Source organism: Corapipo altera, unplaced genomic scaffold (genome assembly GCF_003945725.1).
Source record: "Corapipo altera isolate COAL_440 unplaced genomic scaffold, ASM394572v1 317, whole genome shotgun sequence".
Classification (NCBI taxonomy): domain Eukaryota; kingdom Metazoa; phylum Chordata; class Aves; order Passeriformes; family Pipridae; genus Corapipo; species Corapipo altera.
In genome coordinates, this window is record NW_020884989.1 from 245481 (window position 1) to 268570 (window position 23090).

The 23090-nt window shown below is 37.5% G+C and overlaps 1 protein-coding gene across 2 annotated transcripts in view; it reads left to right on the plus strand.

Annotated features, from left to right (window-relative positions):
* The window catches only part of LOC113958181 (potassium voltage-gated channel subfamily KQT member 1-like), a 469971-nt gene that overhangs the window by 83771 nt on the left and 363110 nt on the right, over positions 1 to 23090 (plus strand). For both annotated transcript variants that reach the window (XM_027666288.1, XM_027666289.1), the window contains one exon: positions 2286 to 2400. In XM_027666288.1, the coding sequence (XP_027522089.1) occupies positions 2286 to 2400 (115 nt within the window). The remainder of the gene's footprint in view (positions 1 to 2285; positions 2401 to 23090) is intronic.

Here is a 23090-nt window from a genome sequence, read left to right on the forward strand (position 1 = left end):
AGAAAAGCAGGTTCCAGGTGCACCCTACAGAAACAGCAGAGCTGCTCAGCACAGCACATGGGAATCAGGAGGAAGTAAAAGTTTCAGAACTCCTTACTGTTGTCCCGCCTTTCTCACAACTACCATGGTGTGGAGCAAGAGCCATTGTGAACACTTCTCAGAAAAGGAATTAGCAAGCCAAATGTAAACAATCAGGGTTTTCTGGTTTTTAAGGGCCCATGTATGCAGATTGCAAACAGCAGTGTGATGAGTCATAGAGAAGCTTGATAAAGCAATATGGACCAAACCTTTAAAATGACCAAATTAAAATAAAATCCTACTACTTATCATGACAAATGCATTGCAGTAATTTTAATATCTCTCCTGTGCTATAAAGAAGGCAAATTGCCATGACTTTAATAGGTCCTTCTCTTACCCTTTCAGCAATTCATTGTGTAGTAGGAATTGATAGCAACACAGAGATTTCCTTTTAATTTGATGTGTCTTATATAGGCACAGTAACTTAACTCTACCTCAGCTGACTCTCAAATTCTGCAAGCTTTCTGTGAGGTAAACCTTGCTGTAGTTGAAGCCAAAACTCCTCCAGTTTAATTTTGCAGATGTGATCATGTGCCATGTTACTTCTTTAGAGACTGGTGCTTCCCAAAGCAATACGTCAGATATTGGATCTATATATTTCAAGACTTTGTCTGGAAATAAGGCTACACTTTTTACAGGAAAAATGTCTTATCAAAACAGGGGCAGAACTGGCAGGTCTCACAAAATAAAGCTCCTCTAGAACAGAAAAAGTGTTTTAGTCATACTGGAAAAGCACAGAAGTTCATGTTCCCAGTGCCAGGAGGTTTTGGTAAACACATAGTTTATTTGTGATTAAATGCAGCAGATGTAAATAAAATAGCCTTGTAACTTAATGTCCTTTAGCAGTGTTCAGTTATGCTATTTGATAATTCTACTCCACAGACTTAATTTTCACTGCTTGCCACTTACATTATGTCTCTTTCAGTAGTAAACTCTGATGTTGTATGGTTTTTAGTATTTAGCTTGAATGCAGTCCAGCCAACGTGTTGTTCTGGAAGTAACTTGAGACTTAAACGATTTTGTTTTATAGGAGGCAAACTTTTTTATTTCTGCCGTATGGGCTGTTTTCTTCTTCTTTCCCATCACAGCCTATGCAAGTGACACTACTTAGGCTTTACTTGTTTTGACACTTACTTTTAGTGATTCCCCCAACACAGACATTTTTTTCCCCCTTGAATTTATATGTGCTATCCTATCCATTTTCTGAGATACTCTGCCAGCTCATAACTGTATCTGCCAAGCTTTCAAGGATTAAAATTTATAGGTAGCTTCCTTAGAGAGTGTTAGTATTACTAGTAATCATGAATAAAATTGCTGTTTTAGATCACACCAACTTAAGCTAGATATCTGTAATAGCCTTTGAATGAAATAAATACAGGAAAAGACATTGAAGATACCTTAAAGCAGAAATGGCTTTTGAATATTGATGCAGCTGAACTCAGAAAGGTGGGTATGTGTTTACTGAACATTTATGGTGAAGTCAGCCCTTGAGGGAAATGAGTTTTGAGGCTAGAGCTTTATAAAACATCAGGTTTTATCAGTTACAGTGGCTGCACTTCTCTGACTTTTGCAGTTTCTGAGCGAACTCCATTAATTGGCCATCATATGTTTTCCAAACCTGTAACGAAATTTGTACCCTTGCTATGCTTGGAACATAAGCTGGGCTGCAGCACAGCTTTGTATCCATCATGGTTATCCTGCGGAGCCAACTGCATTCAAACACCTGAGGCTCTTCCCTGGTTCCTGGGAGAAATTTTGAACCCTCTCGAATATAGTTACCAAACAGCACTTAAGTTTCAAGTATTTTGTTTATATGATCATAGCAATAACATTTTAAAGAATGGTTCTAGGGAAATTAAAGCATATGTATCAAATGGTAGTAAGGAAATGAAAGGATGATTGTTTCTATCGTTATGCCCACGTTGATATTTGTGGATATAGTGAATTTGTGTTCACAGGGAGATAGCCCTCAAGAAGACAAGCCTTTCTTGTAAGAGGCTCCTCTGTGTTTGAACTGTATATATGCACACATGTATTTTTGTATGGCATACATTGTAGCATTGACTTTACTGATTCTGATGAAAAAGAAACATATGTCTCATATTAGAACCATTTTTTAATCTGCTGCACAGTATCTCAAACCATGGGAAGAGCTTGTGTATGTTGTCTCCCTAATGTACTATGATTTCTTTGGATTCTTTGTGCAGTGAAAGGACGTTTAGAAGGGAACACCCAAGACATGTCACGGGCCAACAGTTTCACTGATGACATTGACCTTGTATCGGAAGAGTCTCCCCTGCCAGCTGTATCTGATGTGGCACAGTAAGTGGAACAACAGCTCTATGGTTGATAATATAAATGCTCATGAATAGAAAGGGAGACTTGTCACTAAATAAAAGTATTATTCTTCAGCTGGCTGCACTTGAAGTGATTATGAGTTTGATCTTATTTAACTAAACGTGAACATTTCTACAAAATGCAAGTTTAGCCTCAAGGTTAACAGAAGTATTCAAGACACTTGGAAAAATCAGCACTGTGCACACAGTTCTGTGTCTTTATTGTTTTACATTTTAAGGTAGCTGACAGAGTTCCTGAGATTGAGCTTTGCAGGTAGTTTTATACTTTGTAGAATTCTGCATCAGTTTAAGCTCTAAAGCACTGCTAATATGAATTGATCGGAAACATAAATTAAGTCATCATTTGTAGACACAACCTGAAAATAGAAAGGCTACATTTTGTGTAATATTTTTATAAAGCAGGTGCACTTGTAAGGAAACAGTGTTTCACAAATATGGAAGTAAAATTATTGAGAAGATGCTGCAAGGTCTCTGAATTATCCAGGACAGAAAATGCCCGTTATCAGGTAGTTCACTGCAGTTGCTGAATTGTTGCTTTTACTTAATTTAGCAAATATGTATTTCTTGAAATAAACATGATAGTATCTTCATGCAGGACACCTCCATGTTGTGTTTTGGCAGGATCTTGAGTGACCTTCACTCTTTTGCCCTGTTATGTACATGTCCAGTTTTGGGGATGAGGATTCTAGAGTAAATTTCAAATGTAAAGCAGAGCATTAAAACACAGAGCAAGGCCTGGATGTACCAGAGCATCCAGGTATCATACTAATACTTTATCTCACATGCAGAAACTGGTACAAATGATGATGGTGGGTAGGACTCTTGAGTCAGCTCAAGTAAATATCTGAGACTGAAGGAAAGAAAAGAAACAACAAAAATTGTTGCTTGCCTTCGGATAGGGAAAAATATCAACAATGGTGTTCAGGATGAATTTGAAAGCAGTGATTCCATTGTACAGAATGATTGTTTTCAAGATGTTTTCTTTCACATCATATGGTTACTTTCTGTCCAGGTAACTCATACAGATGATGTGTCTGCTACATCTATAGTAACTATACTCTGCTTTCCTACTGGATATCCTGGTGCTTTTAGTTTCCCAACATGCTATATTTTGGATCTGCTTTCAAATCAGAATTATACATTTTTCTATTCGAATTGGTTGGTTTTGGTTTGGCTTTGTTGTTTTTTTTTAAATCATTGTGGTACAAACACAGGGTTTTACATTAAAAAAAAAAACCTCTAATCTTATTTCTACTGTTCAGTGCATGAAAAAATTGAGGTATTTTATGTTGTTTTGTGTAGTGCACCTTGCAAACTATACCTGCAGTTTTAGTTCATATTAGAGTTTAAATACATTTCTCTCTTGTGGAGAAAGTAAGAAAAAGAATAGCAGAAAGCTCACCAAATGCACAAATGCAAAAAACCCAGCTAAAGTAGGGAGAGATTTAAAGTAATATGCTACATAATTTAAAGTAATATACTATTAAATCATTAATTTCTAATTATGTGGATGTCAACAGAATGATCTTGCAACTGAATATTGCTAAATTAATGATTTTTATGTTCTAAGGCTGTCCATAGATAAAGTATGCATAATTTTTTACTTCTGAATATTTGTAATAAACCTCAAATATACAGAATATATAAGGCCAAAAATTATAGATGTAATATAAAGTTAAAAGGTGCCATGTAAAAATGATATCAAAACATCATATCATGTAGCTTTATGGTTCTAAAGTCAAACTTGTCAGTTTTCACCTCTTTCACTGATCATCTCATTTTCTGTGTGCAGTTCTACCTAGTGGGATTCATTTAAGAGTTGTCCTGATTCTTGAGCAGAAATGTAGTATTTAATTATTCAAAATGTGACCTTCATTGGAGGAGCACAGAGCATGGTATATTTATGGATCTTGGTTTTAAACTGCTAATTCTATTGCAAACAATAAGATATTAACACTGTATTTGCTTGATATGCACCTACATCAACATTAGATATACTTAGCATAATTATTTATCTTGTCTTTTAGCAGAAGTGTAAGCAGGTAAGTCTTTGTGTGTGTTACACTTCCTTTGGTGTGTGAGCTTTCCAAAACAGCATGGCCTTTGCTTTTCACTTAACTGGTGCAACAAATTTTCATCCTAGACTCACAAAAGCAGTCAATTATTAGACAAAAATACTTCCAAGAGTAGAAATCAGCCAAAGGGGTGTGTATATACACACACACACATATATATATATATATGTACACACTGTGAGCCTTCTCAGTTTGCAAAATAAGTGAAAACGTGGCTTTCATGTAGCAGTTAATGACAGTATCCTTTGATGACAACAACAGTTTCATGTGGAGCACTTTGTGGACTCAAGTTTGACTTTGTGAAGCTGCCAAAAGGCAAAGTTTTCTTTGCCTTCAACAAGTCTTATGGGCTAAAAAAGTCAATCCTGCAGTAAACCTTTCTTTCAAAGCTAGTAACTGGTCATTTTTTAAACTTCTAACCTGCTATGTTGATTATTAAATATGAAATGTCAGGTAATGTTTTGAGGGTTTTTTTTTCTATAATGTGAGCAATAGATTCTTCTGAAATCCACTCTGCTGGACCAATGATGGGAGAGATGTTCTCTGGTGACAGTAACCTTTACTTTAGGCCATACTCTCTTCAAAACTCCCTTCATTGTGTGGGAAGGGCACATATTGTCTCAGGAGAAGAGAGTTCCTACCCTTGAGCCCTTAGAGAAACCTCTTTTGCATCAATCTGCACCAGGTCTGCATCAAGTTTAAATAAAGTAAATAAAGTGGTTGCTTGGCAACACCCATTAGGCTGGTTGAAAACTGGTGATGTTACTGTTTAAGAAGATGTCTTGAGTGAAAGCAAACTTGTTCAATGGGTTGCAGCACTTCCCAGGTCTCCATGGTTGATGCATCCAGTATTGGAATTCTGGTGTTAGTGATCCATGCAAGCTTAGAGAAGATATGTTGTCCTAGTAGAAGGTGTCAATAAAATCAAAACCAAATAGCAAGCTTGAAAATTGAACTTAAGAGACCTTTTTGTAGAAACATAACTGCTTTGGATCCTTTAAATAGTTGGGATGATGTTTGTTTCTAGTGATCTGTGCAAAAATGTGAAAAAATGCCACCTCCTGAGCTAGGGAACCAAAGCATCATATTTGACGTAATTCTGTGGCTGTTTGAAGTTCTTGCTGGATATCTCAGGCCCATCCTCTCAGGGGCAAAAATCTCATGGCTGCTGACCTGAGTAGAGCTATGTTGCTTTAATCTGGCTGCTTCTGAGGTGTCCAAAGTTTAATAAGAATTATGTTGTTAGAGATTAATCAAATCTGACGGCTGAAATAAATGTTAATTTCAATCATCTGATGAGTAGTTCTGTTTTTAACAATAAATGCTTAGAGTACCTCATTGCCTGATGTAATTACCCCCCTAATTTTTCAAGTTCTCTGATGAGCAGTCAGAAGGTGATTCCATAGATGCATAGAGAGCCTACAAAATGGTCCTTTGTACTTTGAAATCTAGAAAAAAATAGCAATTGTATTTGTTTCATTGCAGCACAAATTTCTTGGTCCTTAGGGTTAGTCTTCTACATATATTGGTAACTATCTAAATTAAGTTATACATTAGCGAAGGTCTAAGTCTTGAGAATGATAAAAATTAACTTTCCAGCTCTAGGAATAACAGTTTGCTTTTTCTTGCTATCCTTAGCACTTTCTTTATATTACCTGATTTTTTTTTCTTGAGAAACATGTAAAATCAAACAATTTAAAGATGGATCCATCATCCAGCTTAATTCAACATAATGCCTAATGCCACTGCTTTCTCCGTGATGTTATGTCTTGAAACCTCTCTTATTTCCTACTGTATGTACACAAATTTTCTGACAGAAGGACGTAGAAGCTGGTATAGAATTAGGCCTGTTTGTAAAAATAATACCTGACAAATTCCTTTATTTCTGTAACAGATTGCTTACTAATGACAGAGACAAGAGATTACTTCAAATAGCACTTATTAAGCAAGTGGCAAGCTGTGATTTCTGCTTTTTTTTTTTTTTTCAGTCTTGTCTCCTCTCCATTGTTGGCAGGACTGTTTTATCTGTTTGATGAACATATCACGTATATCACAATGTCTTTGAGGAAAAGCACTGATGCTCTTGAGGTCTGTAAAATGAGTAATCTGCAAGCTTGCTAATTCTTTACCTGTGTCCATTAACAACAAAAATGCCAAGAAAACATCTCAAAATTGTGTGTGAATTTGGTAAGCAACAAATAGAAGAAAGGAGGGGAAATACACATCGGAATGGGAGCAGAGACAACAAACCTTAGTGGATTTTTGGTCCTTCTTCCTAGTCCAAACATTTAAGGCCAACTGCTCCCAACAGCTGGCTCAAACCAGAAATTATAGCTGTGCTTTACATGTGTTAAGTTACAGTCTTGGGAGATTCTGTGAGGCTGAGGACTTTGGACTTGGATAGTTTGGAGAAAAGGAGGCTGAGGGGCAATCTCCCTGCTCTCTCAAGCTTCCTTAGGAGGGGAGATGGTGAGAGAGGTGCTGGTCTCTTCTCCCTGGTATCCAGTGACAGGACACATAAGAATGTCTCGAAGGTGCTGTTTGGGCTGGACATGGTGCTGGAGCATGTCCAGAGAAGGCCAATGAAGCTGATGAAATGTCTAGAGTAAGTCATATGAGGAGCAGCTGAGGGAGCTGGAGATGTTTAGCCTGGAGAAAAGGAGATTCACTGTGGATTTTATCACTTTCTACAACTACCTGAAAGGAGGTTGTATCCGGGTGGGGTTGATCTCTTCTCCCAGGTAAGAAGTGACAGGACAAGAGAAAATGACCTCTGCCCAGGGAGATGTTGGAATCACCATCCCTGGAGATGTTCAAGAAACAACTGGATGGTTTAGTTGACAGGTTGGTGTTCAGTCAAAAGTTGGACTCGATCTTGGAGGTCTTTTCCAACCTTAATGATTCTACGATTAGGAAATATTTCTTTACTGGGAGAGTGGTCAGACACTGGAACAGGCTTCCAGAGAGGTGGTCAATACCCCAGTCCTGTCAGTGTTTCAGAGGCATTTGGACAATGCCTTTAATGATATGCCTGAACTTGGTCGGCCCTTAGTTGGTCAGATGAGCACTGAAAGGGACCTACAAGTCCTATAGACTTGCACTTACATACCCTTGCAGTATCAAAATCCACTCTTGAGGAAGAAGAAGAAACAATAGCATTGTTCTTATGTTGAATTGTGCAAATGATGTTTGTCTCCTAGATTCTACCTGGCTGCACTGGAGCTTCGCAAGAGTAAAGGAGACCACTGAAATAACTTTAAGACTTGAGTTTTTTTTAATCTCCAACTGGTCTTATTGTTCGGCAGATTGTGATGAAAACAACCCTTGGCCATGAAAATATTTTCCATCATACACACCAGAGTTAACCTTCCAGGAGGAAAGAGAGAATTTGGCCAATAGGCTGCATTGAAAGATTACATCAATCTGGTCCCAGATAGCACAGTCTCAGGAAAAATGCACACAGCACCAGCTTTAGAGGCAGACATCCTGTTTTTGTTTTTCAGAGTTCTGTGGTTTAATGCTGTGGTGTTTTAAGCTCTTTATGCTGTAAGGAAAAGCAAAAGTTAGAAATCCTATATGTCAGCACGGTTAAGCGACTGCGGTTGAGTGTGCGTTTTGTAGCTCGCTGAGGTCACGTAAAGGTAAATGTCAGCTGGTCTCTCAGCAGCAAGCAGGGTAATGCTGCAGTTCAGCAGTCATCACTCAGCCCTCTGGGGAGGAAACCTTTAGGAGGTGAGATCCACATACAATGACCATCGGCAGTGGTAATTGCCGTCAGCTGAACAGCTGGAGTAATAACTCTTCAGCTGGAACAGGCTGCCAGGGCAGCGAGAGCTACACCTGTTCCCCATGAGGAAAGTGGGCTCTTAATTACTTTTCACGGGTTGAGAGTGAGACCAACAGTTGCTCTTCTCTCTGAGGCTCTGTCCACAACAAAGTCACGTTAAGGAGCTGACTGAAACAGTTCTATGCAGAAGTTTCGAAAGTATTAATGCATAGGACTGCAACAGAAGTACATAAATCTGTGTAACATGGCTGTGAAAATGGCTCACTGCTTCAGTTTAAGGCCTTAAAATGGTGTAATAGAAGCATAGAGATCTGAACGTGGAAACAACCCAATATCTGGGCCCCTCAGTTCAGGAAGGACATTGAAGTCCTGGAGCAGGTCCAGAGGAGAGCAACAAGGCTGGTGAAGGGACTTGAGCACAAGTCCTATAAGGAGAGGCTGAGGGAACTGGGGTTGTTCAGCCTGGAGAAGAGAAGGCTCAGGGGAGACCTCATCACTCTCTTCAACTACCTGAAAGGAGGTTGTAGCCAGGTGGGGGTTGGTCTCTTTTCCCAGGCAACTATCAGCAAGACAAGAGGGCATGGTCTTAAGCTGTGCCAGGGGAGGTTTAGGTTAGACATTAGAAATAATTTCTTTACAGAGAGGGTAATCTGACATTGGAATGGGCTACCCAGGGAAGTGATGGATTCTCTGTCCCTGGAGGTTTTTAAGATAAGACTGAATGTGGAACTTAGTGCCATGGTCTGGTAACCATGGCAGTAGTGGGTCGAGGGTTGGACTTGATGATCTCAGAGGTCCCTTCCAACCCAGCTGATTCTATGATTCTATGATCCAGTGTTCCCACCTCCAGTTTTTTTCTTTCAAGCTCATAGTACAAAAGCAGCTCTTAGATTGTACGAGGGAGATCTTATCTGCAAAATGATTAGCAAGAACAACCCAGCATTAGTATGTGGTTATTAAACAATCAAATGAACTCTGAGGAAGGGTGAAAAGATAGATCTGAGGTAAGGCAAGGGCTGCAAAACAAACCTCAAAACACTTGCTTCTAACAGGAGAAACTGAGACTCTGAGGGTGAGAACAACTGAATGCCTTGCTCTGTGTCATCAGTGGTGAATCCTGATGCAAAAGGACTATCACAAGTTAATCTTCAATGAGGAGCAGGATCTTCTGTGAGGACTGAGGCCTTATGAAGCAAAGGGGCTATTTTTGTCTGTTGGTGTTTGTACTTGGTCCAGGCTGCCCAGAAGAACAGAGCACCAAAGCTGCTCCCCACTTCATTGGAACCAGGTTCTTCAGAGATTGAGGGGGTACCTTTAGCACTGCTGTTCATTAGAGCGTAAAATCCCCCCACTGTTAGTAATCCACACAGCTATATTCTAAGGAAGATGGTTCATAAATAGCCTTGGAATCTAGATTTTCTCTTTAAAAACAAGCCTAGGACCAGTGCTGGATGTTTGGGATTTTTTCTCGTGGAAGTACTTTATCACAGGATTGGCAGATACAAAAAATTACTAGTTTCCTTCATTGCCCACTAACACAGAAATTTTATACAAAGTGAATGGAACAAATGGTAAAACTTATGCTAAGTCTTAAAGCTTACATTAGATGTGCTCAAAGAAAATGGTGCTGTATGCCCCTTTTGAAGTTATTGTTCAGCACTTGGAAAAGGCATGTTAAATCCATCTTTCAGCTTTGTTTCAGCCTTTTAGTTGTTCCCTCCATGTGTAGATGGTAGTAAAGGCTTTATCCAGGACTTAAGAATATTTTCTTTCCTTTTTGTCTGTTTAGAAATCTAACAGTGTGCAACTCCTATCACAAAGTATATTTTCAATCTTTCTGTGGTTTTGGTTTATCTCTGCAAGCATCATTTATCTTTGTATTTTCGTCATAACTTCCTCCTATAGCTTATTGCTTTTAGTCTTGTTAAAGAAACAGTTCACCTTATGACCAGCAAATCTATTGCATAGAATATTATTAGATTTAGTAATTAGATAGTAATTAGATTAGTAATTAAATAGTAATTTTGTGTAGGATGATTGAATCTACTATAAACTCGTTTATAACACTTTTATTACTAAGATATTGTCCCAATGGTCCTTAATCATCAGCTGGATCTGTTGTATGACCTGTTGTCCTTTTGCATGTTTTCGTGGGTATTATTTTAAAATACTGTTCCTAATTTTTGAAAGTTTAATCAGGTAATTGATGTATATGTAAATATTGACGGTGTCTCTGAGACAATATAGGTGTTGCAGAGTTAATATTGGCCATCAAGCAGTGAGTGAAGGGAATGGTGTTAGAAGAGGTGAAATCACCCAAGATGAGCAGGTTGCCCAAATGACAGCAGTAAGCTCGGTTAGAGTGCAGAATATTCCTGAAAATACTACAGTTTGACTACCACCACTGCATTAAAATTTCATCCATATTTTTGAAACAAATAAAATGGAGAGGAAGAGTTGAAATACTAATAAGTGGGCAACCCACAGTAACACAGAGGGAGGGCACATATATATATATGTATATATCTCATGTTTCTAGCTTTCTCGTGGTGTTGCTGGCTCTTGACACTTATTAATCCCTCCTCTCAGGTACCTCTAATATGGATGTTACTTGTGCAACTAGCTCTGTCTGCTGCACTCATAAATGTTATTAATTGCTTCAAAGACAAATTTACATGAGAGTCTGTCATTTCTGAACAGAAAAAAAGGTAAAATAGTGAAAATTCAGCAGGCAGTAGTAATTGCTAATCTGGTTCTATACTTTTTACCAATATAAGGCCTTGTGTTAAGTTACACTTTTTAGTATTACCTGGGTTTGTATTGTCACTTCTAATTTTGAACTCTTTAAAAAGGCTGCGTCAAGATTTATTTCAGCACCCAAAGTATTATTATTACCATATAATATGAAAGCAAGAGTGGCATTAGTACAAATTGGTGCCATTATGCAGTAACCTTTTAAAAGAATTTGACACTGCTTCTGAGGGGTTTTGGAGGTATTTTTTGGTTTTTAGTCTGAAGAGCAACTTTACAGTGAATTTTTGCTCTTTTATTTTTAGGTGAGGACGTTTGGCCAGTGGAGGGCACTGCCCTATAACGCAGTGAGAGACAGAAACTCCCGTTTCAGTTTTCAAAATCCGATTTGTCATTTCAACAAACTTACTTATAAAACTAATTTATAGGCATCTGAATTTCCCCAGTGTTAAACTGGCTTGCCACACTAACGAAAACCCCTATGTGTACTTAAACATCAGTTTAATGAGAAACTTAACCAAACCCCAAAGGCTCAGCTTGGTATTGTGGTTATGCTTTCTTTTCTGAAAAACAGACCATTGTAACAGACCACTAAAGACTGTCAAAATATAAGTAAGTGCATATATCATTTGTAAGCCTCTAGGCAGCAAAATGTCCAGATCCGATGGAAAAGCCTGAAATAAAAGGTTGCTTTGGAAGCAGAAGCTTCTGCAAAACACTTCATATAATGATTTTTTTCTTAATGAGTTTTCTAATCATTTCACAGAATTTTAGAGTATGGATAGAATTTTGCATGAAGGGGGGTGAGATGACTCTGGGATATAAGCCTGCAAATACCTGTCTTGTGTCAGAAATACTTTATGAAGAATGTATCTGTTTCTGGATCAAAGTTAAAGACTCACATTTGTGGCTTTGTTTTACGCAGAAATTGTTATTTATCTCAATAGCAACTCTGAGAAAGGAAATAAGGCAACTCTTTCACTTGTTATTGAAAAGTGTGCAAAGAGCTAGACTGGATTCCTAGTCTTCAATATTGGCATCTCTTGTCTGTATGTGTGAGGAGAAAGGTAGCAAAGGGAGGAATCACATTTGTTTGGAGTTCATAATTTGTTGAGGTTTTTCAGTTAAATATTCATTTTTATAATTCACTTGATTATGATTGTCAAGCTCCATGACACTTGACAGTATCTATCCTATGTGCCACTATATAAATCTGTGATGAAAGTTTAGAAAAACATCCCATTGAAGTATGTTCTTTGCTGAAGACGACAGTACAGCCCTCTATATCAGATCACTTCAGCATGTCATGGTTAGGCAGAATGAAAGTGCTAAGTGTGATACTTATTTTTCAGGGAGGGGAGGATAAAAAAACTTGGTGGAGAAAAAAAATGATGATTGCAATGCAGAGAGAAGTATGACTGTCCTTTACCATGGAATCTGTAGAAATAAGCAAGCATGTGTTTTCTTTTACCCTTGGTCTTGTGGTTTTGCAATAGTTTCGACTTTAACACTTCCTGTGTGAGACTAAATTTGATGTAGCTGGATCATGCCTATACCTGTTCTAGTCATAGGCACGTTGTTGTGCTGATTGTGTCAGTTTATGTAAAGTATATTGAGGGAAAGGAAAAGCCCAGGGAGAGGACTTCATAGGTCATTCCTGATGTGCTTGAGCTCCATCCATAAACCACAGTGTGTATTTTATATAGGCAGCATTCAACACAAAAAATACTTTAGAAATTGCATATACCAGTTGTCTTTCCTTTTTCTGTCTGCAGTTGCTTCCATGGGGCTGCTTCTGTGACGAAAAGTAAGGCAGCCCATCAATCCAGTCAAACCAAAGGCCCATCCCTGTATAAGCAGGGACTCTATAAGCAATTAGGGTGGAAAAAAGAATGAAGAAAAGCTTGAAGGCCAGAATCCTGCCTTCCAGTTCAGTGACTTTTAATCCCTGTAGCCTACTTTCTTAAGAAGTGATGTGGCTGTCTAACATGTTGCTCCTACCGACATTATTTCTGGGGCAGTATCAAGCAGGAAAAAAAATAGAGAAACTGAAAGTGAAATTTAAGAGAGCTCTGTGTGGTTAATCAACAGGTCATGATGACTGGATTAGAGGAAGAAAACAGATGAAAAAGAAAACTTTATTACAGTTGTTGAGAACAACTGTGTGGTTAGGGAGTGCTGTTTATAGGTGATTTCTTTGATATTTCATCATAACAATATTAAAATATGTTTTGAATTTTTCAAAATAACCTGTAAAATAATATGTCAATTATAAATTAAAATGACATTATTTTGGTTATGGTGATTCAGAGTGGAGTTGAAAGAAACAAACAAAAAATTTGGAGTTGCTAATTTATTTCTACCCAGGAAGCAGGTAGACTGTCCACTTACCCTAAGATAAAAGAACAATTACTCTTTTTCTGTCTTTTTAAGTGTTAATTTGATGTTTATCAAGGGCTGCTTCAGTCTTGCTTTATTTGCTATTCTCTATATAGTCTTATTCTGTAATTACTGGTAAATTGCTTTTCCTTATTGAAATATAAATAATTGCTCATTTAATTGAGGTGGCTTTTCATAGACTTTTGTATACTACAACATAGTAAACAATGAAGCAAGACATAGGCTTGTTTTCAATGCATTAAAGGACATTAGAGTTCAGATGACATGGCTGAGTTATTGGAGCTGCTTCTGTTACATGGGATGGAGTTAAGGCTATAGTTCATTTATGACAGCTCCGAAAATACCTCTCATCAATGTCTGACTTATGTGTCTTATTGATTTTCTTTTTTAAAATACACTGCAAACAAAAATCTTACAAGAAAAAAATAGGTTCTTTGGTAAAAAATTGCCATTGGCATCTTCATTTCATTAATGTTTAAAAGTAATATCAATTTTCTTTTTTCAGCGAACACTGACACCGCTGGTCATTCAGCTGCAGTAAAAGTACAATGTGAATTTGTCTTCTTCATATTACATTTTTTCCTCTAAAATCAAATTTAAATATTTTTCAATGAACAGGCATCTCTGTCTAATACAACTGTTTTAATGTTTACAAGATGTTCACAATGACAAAAGTTAGCATTACTTTGAGAGATCACTTTGTCTCTGCTTATGGCTATTTTCTTGAGTAACTCTACCCAAACTGAAGAGATGTATTCTAGACCTGATATTTCAGTCTTTTATGAATGTATGTATGTATATATATATTCTGACATGTACAATAATGTAGATTTAAATCAATAGCCAAATACTTGTTGAGAAATTAACACACAGTTTGGGTTAAATACTAATTACTTCAATTTCTGTGCCTGTTGCAGCCCATGTTCTGCATTGCAACTAATACATGTCTGTGTCTGACCCTCCGAAGAGTGCTGATATGTGAAAGCTGGTAGATAAAATCGTTGCTTTGGTCATTTGACTTCTGTATTAATCTCTGTGCTTGAAAGCTTTATTTTAATAAGTTACTTTCAGGAAATTTAAGTGATGGCAATTCTTTAAAATGTGATGGTTCCTTATGGATTTCTCAGCTCTGACACTTTCACAGCTGCACATGTAAAATCTTTTTATAGGCAAAACTTGATGAACTCCAAATGGGACATTGAAAGTTACTTTTCAGGTTGGATACACTGAAATAGATGCCAGACAAATACCAGTGCCAGTTGCTTGTCTGCTTTTTCTTTTAGTGCACTGTAATTTGGAGAAGCAATTATACTCTCTCTTTTACTTCAGATTAAACCCCCCTATCTCGAGGGCTGCTTTTCCCCATCACCCAACAATGCTTCTAGATGTTATCACTATGTTCTCAAAAAACTTTGCCCTAATTGCTTAGCTGTTTGTTTGTATTGCTAAGACAATTTATCTCTGGTCTCTGGGTCAAAATGAATTTATCAGACCATTACAGTACAGAAAGCTTAGTATGTGGGCACTGAAGCTTACAGTCATTGCACGCTATATTGAGTTCTGTTCCTCTCAGTGCACATGGCTGTTTTGCTTCTAGCGTGCTGTAATGGCATTTTTCATAAGCTACTGATACTTATCTGCTCTGGTTTACGTTAGTTAGGCTGCCTACACTCGAGGACTGGCAAGAATAGATAATCTCGATGGTCTTTTTTATTTAGTCAGCTGTCTGCAATATGTGTGGTGCTCATTAATATGAAAATGTTTGAAAACAGAGCTCCAAGAGCTAATAAATCTGTTCTTATGCTGGTTTCTCTTACTTCAGCAATTGCTACTGGAGGATCCCCTCCAGTGGGTTCTGTGACTTGTCCCTGTAGTAATCTAAATGCAATAATACAATGTAAACTAAAGGTTTACACACATTCCTGTGCTAACTTGGCTATTTTGTTATTAAAGGAAAAATATTATTTCTAAACTGAAATGTGTGGAACTTGCAGCACTTACCAAGCATTTCAAATAAACAAAGCATGTACTCTTCCTGTATTTAGTTCTTTTGTTATTCTTTATATTCTTTGACTGCTGTAAATTTTATATTTCATCTCAGATTTTTGTTGTTGTGGAAGTTCAAATTCTTTTTCATCGTGACAAAGAACTAATTTTTTCTTTTTTTTTTTAATGGAGAGAAAAATTAAATTTTATTTGTATGCATAATATTTTATGTCTAAGTGAAAGGCTTCTATTAATCTCATGTTATCCACCTGACAAGCTCTGATTTAAATTTTAATTTAGAAAATGAGCCTCTTAGTGTTTAACAAGCATTGGGAAAGGAGAACTTGCTAGCCAAGGAACTGGTACGGTACCTTGAGGGTTTTGACTGCAAGCCCTTTGCCTCTTCTTGCAGGGAAGTCCAAGGTCCACTCGAAATAAAATAAGGCACAATTTATTAAGCTAATTATTCCTGCTATTACTTTACAACACTGCTGCTGTTGGTGAGGGAGAATTGCTTTGTGACATAGACTTTGTCTCAGCTGAATGGGCTGAGCCTGTGCCATCTTGTCCTGTCTGTCCTTTTCCCCCTGCAACACTGAAGGTACGGGAATAATGAGTTCCTTAGGATGAGGGATTGATTAGGTGCAGTGTTAGGTGGTGAGTGCAGGTTCTGTCATTTGTGGCAGAGAGAGGACAGGAGATGGGGAGCTCATACCTGCACAGATAGGAGAATAGGTGCAGGAAAAAGAGCAGCAGTCTGGATGAAGATTAAAGGAACCCTCACACTTACCCAGACCTCCCTTACGCATCTTCTTGATGACTCAGAGCTTCCTCTGGCTTCTCTTATTATTCATAACCATCTCAACATCTCATTAATCCCTGCAGTTTCTCCTCTTCTTTGTGGGGTGGGGTCAGTGTGTGTGTGCACCTCTGATGAAAGCCCTGGGGTTTTGCTTGCTCTACTGAGAAGCCTGGATTGAGCTCTGACTTTTATTTCAGTGATCAAGCATTTGACTTTTGTCTCTCTAGCTGGTCAAGAATCTGAGTTTGTGTCCTCAGCTGGCCTTACATTTTTCCCAGGAAGAATGACTTGCATCTGGAAAACTTGGAGAGAAATCTTTATCTTTCATTATCAGCACATCTTTTTAGCAACCTCACAGCAGCTCTCTGCTGTTTGGGTGTAATGGATAAGCCAGGATGCAGAGGATATCCCCACTCCCTTCAAATTTACTCATTGGCTGCCATGAGCTGTCAGCCCTGTATGTAGCTGATTAAACATAGATTTAGAGATGTAATCATGCAGGTAGCTATTGGATTTCTGCAAAACAGTGTGTGTGACTGTCTTAGAGGTCTCTTCTGTGATATTACGTTACAGCTTTTTAGATGTCTTTTGTTGTTTGTTTGCCCAGTTGTGAAAGCTCTTAACCAACTTGTGTGTTTGAACCCCTGCAAATGTACTCGGAGTCTGAATTTAATTTTATCACTCATGCATAGTATTAAACCCTGAAAATTAAGTCAGAATTATCCTCCTGCTTACTTTACAGCAAGTCTGTGTGTGTGATGAGTAAACACACAGTGGGTGGCCTAGAGTAAAATAAAATTTAAGTGTTTGTTCGCAAGGGTAGCTTTCTTCACCTTCAATAGGTAAACACCTAGCCATGGTTTAGTAGATTTTACTGGTTGATTTATTTGATGTGAGAAACAAATATCCCACAGATAAATGTAAACTTTTTTTAAAAAAGTATTTTGGCATTTTTATAGGCATATTGTAAAGTTTTCTTCTCTGGTGCTCAAAATGTGATCCTTGTTTTTAGTATTTACATTAAAGACTTTGCCACAGCTGATATCTTAGACCTCTGTAACTAAATTGGAAATAACAAATCCAAAATATATGTCCTTACCTTATCCATTCGGTCTTTATCTCAGACAAGTATTACATAAATAAATTATAGCAACTGAGAAAAAAAACCAAAAACAACTCAGAAAGTCATAATCTTTTTTTAGTTAGATCATTTTGAGCACTAGTAATGAGCATTTCCAAAACCTCTGGTTTCAGCATTGTGATACTTTAATGCAGGAGCTGATGAAGAGCTGGAGTTGCAACCAAGGTCCTTTAATCTTATCTTTGCCTTCTCCTTGTTCAGAAAGTGTTTATCTCTTTCACAAATAGAAGAGGCATGAGCTCATTATAGAACTTGCTATTCAAGACATCACCATTCCCCTCACTGCTCCTTGTCTACATGGCTTTTTTTCTTCTGGCACTGCCTGAGCAAGGTTAATAGAAGTATGAAAGTTTGACAACAGTTGTACTTCTCCCTGAGTAAGAAGTTTCAACCTGTTGACTGGTTTCAGTATTCTTGTTTGGTATCAAAGAAATAGAATTTGGGTGGATGGCTTCATCTATAAGAAATCTTCACAGTTGTGACCATGGCTTCCTTATCAACCTGTTTTAAAATGCCTTAGTTTACAAGGGGGTTGGAAAGCGAGGGAAGCAATTTAAGTTCAAGGTCTTTTGGTGTTTACACTGTTAGTTCTCATTTGAGTTCTTTTATTTAAACATAGCTGGCCTGTCATGGACTAACAACCAGCTGTGCTCTGGCAGGTGAAATCTGTAGTTGTGCTGCCGAAGCCAGCGATGGAAGTCCATGGAGGCAGGGAGAAATCTGAGGAACTCTTCAACATGGAATATTAGGTTGGCTCATTCTTGGAGTGCAGTGGATTAATTTCTCTGTGCAGGCTCTGAACCCAAGTTATTAAATGGGTTGCAAACACATGAGCCTGTACTGAGTGACTGATCTGCAGCCCGTGAGCTGTCTGGTTGCACTTAGGCAGGATCTGAGGGTCACGTGTTTGCCTGTGCCCGCTGCAAAGGTCTGACTCCAAAGGGGACTCAGTTCAAAGGGATTGGGAACAGCAACCTGTGGAAGGACACATTTGCACATGTGCAATCCACAAAGTCCAAATCACAAATAGGAAACAGGGTTCGGGTCATGTAATTTCTCCTTGATATTATTGGAGCATATGCATTTTGTAGTCCTTGGAGATACTGAGTAGGAGATCTGTGAACATATATTTTTCTATCAATGAGATATTCTGATAGTCAGATTTAGTCTTCCCTATCCTAACATCTGCCTCTTAATTTTGAATAACAAGCTAGCAGACCTTATCTTCATTTTCTTCATATGATTACGAGCGTACAAACACGGTGCTTGATCACTGCTTAGCCACGTAATTCTTGCTATGTTTGTTGTAATTTTCTGTCAACTTGCATTTTCTGCAAAATGCCATCCTTTTTCCTCTTTTGCACATGCCATCTTCAAAAATATCTATGGAACAAAGTGAAAAGGAATTTCTGTCTTTTTCAGCAAAGGACAATAAGAATTGTCCTGGTACTAATAACTATAGAACTGTTTTGGGGTTTTTTTAACTTTAATCACCTAACTTTTATTATGTTCCTTGATGTAGATGATTGTCATCTACAAAAATATTTGACTTAGCCAAAATTTAGTCTTGCTTTCTAGAGGAATTGTTAGTTTGAGACAACAAGAAAAGAAGAAAACTAGCATTAAAAAAAATCTCTTAAAGTTTTTCTACCTTTCTGTTTGTAGGTCAAAGTCAAGAGAACTTTGAAATACAGATGTGTTAAGCAATTTTGGGATGCTGGGAGTTACAAGGCTCAATGACTGGGTTTATCCAGACTTGCACCTATATACAGTAAAATCTTTTATGATTATAAAGACAAGAAATGAACATTTATCTTAAAGTTTTTGTTGGTGTCTGTCTGTTCTTAGTCAGTAGCACATATTTAAAACAGTAAACTTTTTATTGTCTAACTGCTACAGAGAATGCTGTTTTCCAAAAGCAGTTGTCAAAAGTATGCATGTAATGTTGTGCTGAAAGTATTTTTAGGGGGACTAGTAAATGATGCTGGTGATGTGTTTTCTTTTTTGGGGAAAAACCTGCTTTAATGCATTGGCAAAAACTTAAGTGAATGGCATTAGAAGAGTAGAAGTTGGTTGTTGATTTGCCAACAAAAATGAGATGTGAACTTTGTGAACTAAAGGAACACCTGACTGAAATTTTGACTCTGGCGGGGGAGGGGGGGGGGGGTGGTGCTCTGCCTTTCTCCTACCTTTCTCCTGCCTTCTCCTTTTCCTAAACTAGGAAATACCCTGTAGGCATTCTGTATCTTTGCTTAGTTCTTTAAGTTCCTTGAAGAAAAACTAAGCTAATTAGTGAGATTTTTAGCTGTACTATGTACTTACCTTATCATGCTAAAGGAAGAATGTCAATTCTTGCAGTCTGTCACAGTGGTTAATGTTTCTTTTCTACTTATGTCCAAACTGATTGTGCTCGTTCAGACAAGCCCCTGTAGTATGATCATGTCAAATATTTTTAAAAGTACAACAATTTCTGTAGCACTTGTAGAAGAGAAGCATACTTCTGATCTTCATTTAATATACTACTAAGCTTGGTTATGCCATGATTCTGAAGTTCAGTCTCTGCTTCATTTTACCCATTTGTAAAAGTGCAGCATACTCAGCATCAGAGTTGCAATGAAATTAGTGCAAGCTCCCAGATTCCTGCAGCATACTCTGGGGTTTTCAGATGAAAAATTACACTTCAAAAAATAATACTCCTGAGAAAATGCAAACAAGCATTTTTTTACCAATTTTGTATACAAATGGTCATTTATGTGAAGATGTTTTTTTTTTCTCATTGCAAAGGAAGATTGATAACACAGACTGCCTTTGGAGCAGATGCTTGCTCTTCCTATAGAATTTTTAATTAACAACCACTGAAATAAAAGACAGGGCAGTGTAGCTTCCAAATACTTTTTAATATTGCTACTTTCTTTTTAGAATTGAATTGAGAAAAGTGATGCAAGAGGACTAAAATGGGAATAGAGAAGGGAGTAAAATGTTAAAAATCAGTGGGTTAATAACTGGTGACAAAAGAGGTTTTTAACAAAATTTTGTTGATTCTCAATAAACAAAAGGAACAGGGAGTGCAATTACAGATGGATATAGTCCAGGCAATTGAAAGGTAGGCTTCTTTGGACAAAGAATAATAAAAAGCCACAGGTCTGCTTTTTTGTGGGGGAGGAGGTTTGGTTTGTTTTTCTAATTCACACAGGTTTCTTGCAGGACATGAGAAGGATGAATCAGAAGCAGTCTTTTCATTTTCTTTTTATCCTTCAGAAGAAAAAGTGATATTTGAAGCTTCTTCTAGGTCTAGTTTTGTGGAAGGTGTGGCTCAGGAAAACTAGTTCCTATAGGCAAAAGAGATGTCTTGTAGGGGAGTCTCCAAAAACCCTTTGAGTAACTTAGGGCAGCAAATTTTTGGAAATTTTGATGTAGTTATTAAAAAAAAATAAATCACTTAAAAAAGTAGAAGCACTATTTAAACCAACAACTTGCCATCAAGACTCTCTCAAAGTTGTGAATAGATCCCTCTGTTTCTCACCAAGTGATTCAATTTGTTTCACCAGCTCTTTTCTACATTATCTCACTGATATGTTACAGAAATCCTGTCTATTTCTTACTTTTATGGTTGTGGTTTCACAACAATTCTTTGATAATATAATAAATTAAAAATTCCATGTGAGCTTTCAAGGTTTATGGAGTTTTTATTCAGTTTTTAAATCTCTTGGCCCTCTTCTTTCACTTTATATATGGACATCTTAATGTTATGGTCAGGCTTCTGTTTGTTCATGGCTGTAGCTGAACCAGGTCACAATACACTGATTAATGGATGCTACTGAGATGACATACTAAGGCTGTGAACTTCAGTCTGATATATTTTCCTATTCCTTATTTACAAAGTTCTGTTTAAGGGTAGTAATGTGAAAATAAGCATTTGCATTTGAAGCTTGTGTCCCAAAGCATCTTGATGCATTTTCACTTAAGCACCAGCAGATGTTTAAGTACAGTGAATGCTTTAAGGGAAATACCTTTATATCCACTAGAGGAGTGGGAGACAAAGAAGGAATAAAATAATACATTCAGTTCCAGTATCCTGCATCAGATTTATCTGTATTTGAGAATAAGACCATTTTATAAATTCACCAACTAGAGTCTTTTAAAGAGGAAAAAATCAGAATGAGAAAGTTCCATTTCAGAGTGTTAGATCAGACATTTGGTCAAAATGGAAACACAGTTCAAGGAGAGAGAGAACAAACAGAGATGTACCAGGATTGACTGGACAAGGAGCCTAAATTAAGGAATACTATGTGTGCAGGATGAGGGGCAGGGGTTAGGGACAAGACCCGTTCAACAATGCACTGAGTGACAAGAAGTAATCTACATATTTATTAGACTTAAAATATCCCTCTCTCCTCACACCTCTCATTTTAAGTAATAGTGAGAGAGAAGCTGTTTTCCAAGACAACTTCAGTCCTGCTCAGAAGGTATTAACTTTCTTCTTGAATTCCTGTTTTATTTTCTACGCAGCTTTAAAAAGGAGTTTTGCTTTGCCACACTTTTTCTGGATCTTAAAATGTCTGGGCAGTTCCACACTTTTTCACAGCCCACTTGGAATTGCCACCTGGCCCTGTTACTGCTTACTTTCTGCCAGCTGCTTCCCACTATGATAGAGGCTGCACCATAACAAGCATTTGTTATTAGGATTCTGGTGATTTCAGGAGTGGAAGAAGGACCCATTACTCTTGCAGTAAACAGGTATTTTTAAAGGTCAGGTAGAAATAAAAACTCCTGTTTTGCTCCTGTACTTCCTACTATACCTCAGTAATAGTAAATTCTCCTGTCCCATCTATGTGTCACTCCAGGGACGAAAAAGAACACTTGGGTTTTTTAATGACATCATGTTGCATTGGCTGTGACCAGTGCAACAGAACAAAACTCTGTTTCCTCTGGCAAGAGGGGAAAATCCTGTGTTTTCTGATTGTATGGTGCACTTCCCATATCTGCAGGTGGTTGTTGGCTTGGAGACATGTCACTGTGTCAGGCTTTATTTTTGCTTCTAGTTATAATCTGGTGTGTGTGTGTGTGCATAGACACATTTTTAATTTTGAAAACTAAATACAGTCTTAGTACTGGGGAGTTGTTTCTGATGTTATGACTGTGGTATAACTTGCTGTGTTTGTTACAAATCCTAAACTCTGGATGGGTACCTATACCTCCTCCACAGATCTCCTGTAGAAGTTCTCCAGATAAAATATGGGTGCATGCTGAAAAATGGCAGGAAAATAGTGTCACATTAAGCACAAAGAACTTGCAGATCAGGTATGAGTATTTTGAAAGAAAAATTAAGTATCAGCCTTTCTACTTTAACTAGGCTTTTGGAAGTGAAAATGAGAGTTTTCTGGTTTCAGTAGTGGTTAACAAATTTTACTGAGTAGGTTTGTAGATCATTGTAAATGATTCATAAAGGGAAGATCAGTAAGATCATATTTTGCTCTGTTATGTTAGGTGATGCAACAGCAAATTCTTTCTTCACCCAAAGTAGGCATGTCCAAAGAAATGGTATGGAAAAATATATATAATTTGTGTGTTGCTAAACAAGTACACTTTAAAATATGCTTGCCTTGCAAATGCAAGCTCATAAAATTATATATTTCATCAATATTTTGCTCCTGTCGTCTCTACAGGGTAACCTTTTGTTCTTTCTTTTCCTCTTTCCTGATTTTGAAATATG